This window comes from Fulmarus glacialis, unplaced genomic scaffold, assembly GCF_000690835.1.
Source record: "Fulmarus glacialis isolate BGI_N327 unplaced genomic scaffold, ASM69083v1 scaffold42784, whole genome shotgun sequence".
Taxonomy (NCBI): domain Eukaryota; kingdom Metazoa; phylum Chordata; class Aves; order Procellariiformes; family Procellariidae; genus Fulmarus; species Fulmarus glacialis.
Genome location: NW_009209465.1, coordinates 1 through 5,257, shown reverse-complemented (window position 1 = coordinate 5,257; position 5,257 = coordinate 1). Strand labels below are relative to the sequence as shown.

Sequence of the window (5,257 nt, the reverse complement as noted above, 5' to 3'; positions counted from 1 at the left end):
GGGGGAGGAATCTATTGTGACACATGCATGAGTGAAATACTAAGGCCAAGTGACTTCTACACTTTGGTCAGAATCAAAAGTGAAGGAAACTCAGCCCACAGGAATATTGTTGAATGTCTTTAAATAAGGCATTCATGGATACATATGTGTGGGGAATCTTGGTTCTTTAGGAACAGAAGGTACAAGTGTTTTCAAAACTGAGATCATATTAGAAAGTAAACAATAAGAACTAACAGTCAGTTCTTTCTCCGCCTCAGCAAATCAATTTGGCTAAAATCCAGAACAGAACGAGGAAGATCCAGTGAGATCCCGTTCAAGCATAATAAGACTACTAAATACCTTTTCTAGGGACAGAAACATCCAGGCAGAGATAAACATTGGGTAGGGATAGCACCTAGCACACTAACTGAGATGAGCCACACAGCTCTACCCCTTCTCAGCCAACCCAGTATTCCACAGGTGCACGAACATTAAGCCCACATGTTTAGGCATAAAGCCTTCAGCTCTTAGTGACAGAGAGCTCATTGCCAATTTCTTCCTCCTGCCAAATGCTACCACTCTTTTTGTGTTTACTTATATACCAACTTCAAAAGAAAAGCCCTCCTTTTTAATAAAGGAAAGGAAGTCAGCTTGTTTATGCAGAAGGTTTGTTTTGTTTTTAAATAGTTATCTTTTACAGCTACAACTTCAATATCAATTAGTCAGGAATATCAGTGAACCTAAAAGATTCATCACGTAAAAGTTTACTTTTAATACAAAGCAGCAAAAGCCAGTCTACTTACTCTCCAAAATGCTCGTAATCCTTAAATACCCACATGCAACTAAGATTCATAAAAAAACAGTCTTACCTTTTTCTTCAAAGAAAAATAATCAGGTATACAAAACAACTGTTACAGAGCTTTCTTGTTCCATAGGGTACGAAGGATCTTCACTAGTAGCAAATCCTTAAATAAAACCTGAAGCTAGCCTGTACAGCACAGCCGCATGAGGGATCACAGAGTATGAAGCACGTACCAGTAAGTATATTTATAAAGTTTAACTGCAGTTGCCTGTTCTACCTTCTCAACACAACACTCCCTCTAACGCTGCAGCACGTGACTGGAGCTGTAAAAGCAGTAAATCAGTTTCCTGCTTCTTTAACTGATTGACTAATTAAGACCATAATCAGTAAACTATTTACACATGGAAACAAGAACATCTGAATTTTCTGACTTTTCACACTCAGTTTGTGAGCTTTTATATTTAAAGCAAAGAGTAAATGTATGGTACTTTGAATTTTAATCAGTATTTCTAGTAACAACGTGTAACAAACACATTCGAGAATTAGTTTTTTTCTCTTTTCACAGAGGGAGAGGAACACAGAAATTCGTAACTTGTTCAGTAAAGATTCCTTGCTAGCACTCCAGAGCATACCATTCTGTCAAAAATCCAGGACCAAACAATTGTCTACAGATTCTTTTTTCTCTTCTTCTGGATTCACACAAAAAAAACCCCACATGGGTATATGGCCCACTATTTATTAATCTGGATTGTCATACTGATCTTGCAGAGTGACATGTGAGTACAACATAAGTCAAATTCAACTGTTCCTTCGCACCACATGGAATTTTATAAAATTCTAATATTAATTAAACAAACAGTAGCTTTCTGCACCACTTCATAGAGCAGAGCAGTCTTACCATTTGACAATTAGCAGTATCACCATTACCAGAAAATCTGAACTTCTTGGAGAAAGTGAAGAAATTAAAACTTTGTCGTCTTACTCCAACACACACACAATATTTTCAACTCTTCCAATACAGTACACAATGAAACTCATTTTTCTGGAAGGCTGAATAGCTGACTGCAAGCCGTTCAAAAGACACCATATTTGAGAACTATTTTTCCCTTTCTAGACTTACTCCATCTCCTCATTAATAACATTCTCTCACTAAGATGTAGAAATCAGTTTCCAAATATTTAATTATAATTGGAAAAAGATTACAAAATACAATGTTTTATTGTACTTGGGACTACAGAAATGTATTACTTCGGTTTTTCCATTTCCTTCAAATTCGAGAAAAAGTAACAAGCAAAACAATGACAACGAAAACTAACAGATGTATGTACTAGTTTCATCAGTTAAGCTTGAAAATTCAGAAAGGATTTCGCCAAATAAATTTCAATGGCTGAACCTGATAGATGCCATTCCCCACAGAAGTGCAGCATTCCTAGAATGAACTAATGCCCTTCAGTGATACAGAAAGTCAGTCACTTAGGCAAGGCGGGACTTATAGGAGACCAAGGATTAGCATCTCTGGAGTAAGCTGAAGCGTTTTGGATCCTCCGTCAATTCAGAGCTCATCATGTTTTGCAGGGTCCATACTGGGTTTGATGAAGACTCCTTCCATTGCTTTCCAATAGTTGTGATGATTAGCAGTAGGCATGCCATGAACTTCCCGTTGGCCTCTAATGGGATGGCCATACTGTTCCCCTGTTATTGAAAGGAACACCTCAGTTCCTACGTGCTTGAAGCGCACTGCATCCTCCCGCTCCCAGTAAGTCCCACTGCATTGCACAATCCATATATCAAGGTCATCTCCTTCGCCATCATCACCAAAGGCACTTACTTCCTGTTAGAGACACAAACTTCCTGAAGTGAAAATGTAAGCAAATACCTCCAATACACACACAAAAGTATCAACCACAAAGTCAGCAGAGTTTAAAGGCAAGGATGGATAGGAAAGAAAAAGCATTGTTGCATTGCTTTGTCAACAGTTACCAAATCCAGAAGCAGTAACTTTCTACCACTACAATCTGAACACAAAGTGCCAACAAACTCCAATGTGTAATCTGACCAAAAAGTGCCAACAAACCCCAACATACAATGAAATGAAAGAGGACTTAAGCACAGAGATCAGAACAACTCCTCTGAGAAAAAATTCAAAAGAAACAACATAATGCTGATGCAAATTTTCCCCACCCAAAAAAGTTTGTAACTGCAGACATTTAGTTTTGTAGTATGACCATCTTCATAGTTACCATTGCAACAGTTTTTTTCAGCATGTGTTTTTATCACAACATTCCAACAATTTAGCTTATTAAGTAATAATATTCCTTTTTTATTTAATTATTTTATTTAATTATACCAAGCTTACAATTGGGTCAACAACTATTCTGGTTTATACTCTTTCTTCAGATAGACAGCTGCATAGCTCTTTAATAACATAAAGAAGACCATTAAAGCAAATTAATTCCTGCTAAAACAGAAGTTAGAGATTAGATTTCATTAGGCACCAAAAAAAATTCCAAGTGTTTGCAGAAATCGGATAGGCTAAGCACCAACTGTTTAGGACTCCAGACAGCCTTTAATTCTTAAAAAATCTGATAACTGGAAGTGATGAACAACTGAAAATAGAACTGCCATAGTTTGTACCTAGCAACCTAAAACTTGTTAATTCAAGTTTATGTAGCCCAAAAAGTGTGAAAGACAACATAGTAATTGAAAATCCAACTTCTGTTAAGAATATGAAATAAAAGTTTGTGTTCATAACTACATCATATTCCAGTAACATCATAAATCAGAGTCCTGTCAATCTCTGGGAAGTCATGCAAACTTTCCTTTCGCTTAGATACTGTGCAAACACATAGCAAAACCAAAGAAACACAATGACAGTTGCTGAACATTTTTACATTAATGACAATGTTATACAAATTGTCTAAACTGACAAATGAAAACTGGGGGAAGGTTTTAGAGTCAATCTGTTCTTTAAATAATTCTTCTAAAATGCTGTTTTTCCATCACTTCTTCTGTTTTAATAACCAGATCATCTAGATACCCTACACAAAACTGGACCTTACTGTTTCACCCACTTTACTCACGGTAACAGATAAACCTTTTTCACAGGGTCTTCCAACTTTGAATGTAATGACCTATCTACATAAGCTGAAGGAAGACTAAAATGACTACTAATGACAAACTTCCAACAAGTTTGCATTATTTATTTTAAGAGAGATTTTCAGTCTTGGAAAAGCATTTCTTCAAGGACAAGACTGGGACCTAATTACAGTTAGAACTTACACTCTTCTAGATATGTACAAAATGATAAATAAATAGGACTGTGGGAGCAGATTAATTTTTCCTGTGAAAGGAGGACAGCTAAATAAGAACAGTGAACTCAGATAGGGATAGTGAGAAGATGACTGAGACTAATAGATTGGATCACCAAGGAACTTGGATATAGGAATACCTAGTGCTACAACACATCATTAGTTGCCTTGCTCTAAAGCAATCTTCGCAATGTTGAGGGAAGTGCCCAGTCTCCTACGCCTTGAATATGCTAAACGTTTCAGAACAGTCTTCCCAGTAGCAATGGTGCAGAATAAAAAAAAAAAAGCAGATTTGTTAAAACTACTGTGAAATACCGATACTGGTAAATATTAAACTTTACCTTAAGAACTTAAATACATTATTCCAAGATGCAGAAAAGCATATACATGAACTCTGGATATGCATAGACATACTGTTTTTGGCAACTGTTCCTGATTCTTCAAAACCATGAAAAAACGGAGAGAATATTGCCAATAGCATGCACTATTTATACAAAAGCCTGAGATTTAAAACAACTCACTTGATTATTGGAGAGTGGTGATGGGAAGTGATGCGTGTGTAAATTTTTTCCTGTATTAACATGGGTAAGTCGTACAGCTTGCCCACATTTCACTGGTGTTCCACGTTGGCAGCTGCCATCACTCTTCCCACGAATCCGCCAGTAACTGTTAGCATCATCTGAAGCTTCAACTCCTGTCACTGACTGTTGCCCGCTTCCTGTTTGAATAGAATTAAATGGCAGGAGACTTAATCCACTTCTCCTGAAAGGACTAAAGAAACCTGCCTTAATGTTCTCGTGCCTTCATGTTTAAGAGATTTTTAGTGTTCATAGTCTGTTTACTGACTGCAATAAGAATACAGGTACCAAATAATCTTTCAGATTGACGAAGTTAAACACAGCATGTGCTAGTAGGTGCAAACTGTCAAAGTTCATGGTAAACACATGAGAAGAAAATCTGATCCATGATGGATACTATTCACACCACCCCACTTTTCTCAAAATCACTACAAAGTTCTTTGTGTCCCCAAACAAACCAGCAGCATTGTTGTCAGAACAGATGCTGGGAAGGTACTGCTGCGGTCCTAGACACAGAACAGGGCTCACCTCAGGGATGACGGCAAAGCATCCCTGTCACATCCCCTGCGGAGCCCAGCCGCATCTTCCAG

General features: G+C 37.4%; 1 protein-coding gene across 1 annotated transcript; it reads right to left on the bottom strand.

Moving 5' to 3' along the window:
• Positions 1 to 1,944: 1,944 nt before the first annotated feature.
• SDF2L1 (stromal cell-derived factor 2-like 1) lies at positions 1,945 to 4,807 on the bottom strand (the record flags this gene model as incomplete). Its single annotated transcript, XM_009576841.1, has 2 exons — positions 1,945 to 2,612; positions 4,611 to 4,807. Coding segments are annotated over 2 exons (476 nt in total), but the record flags the coding sequence as incomplete, so codon positions are not given.
• Positions 4,808 to 5,257: the final 450 nt, after the last annotated feature.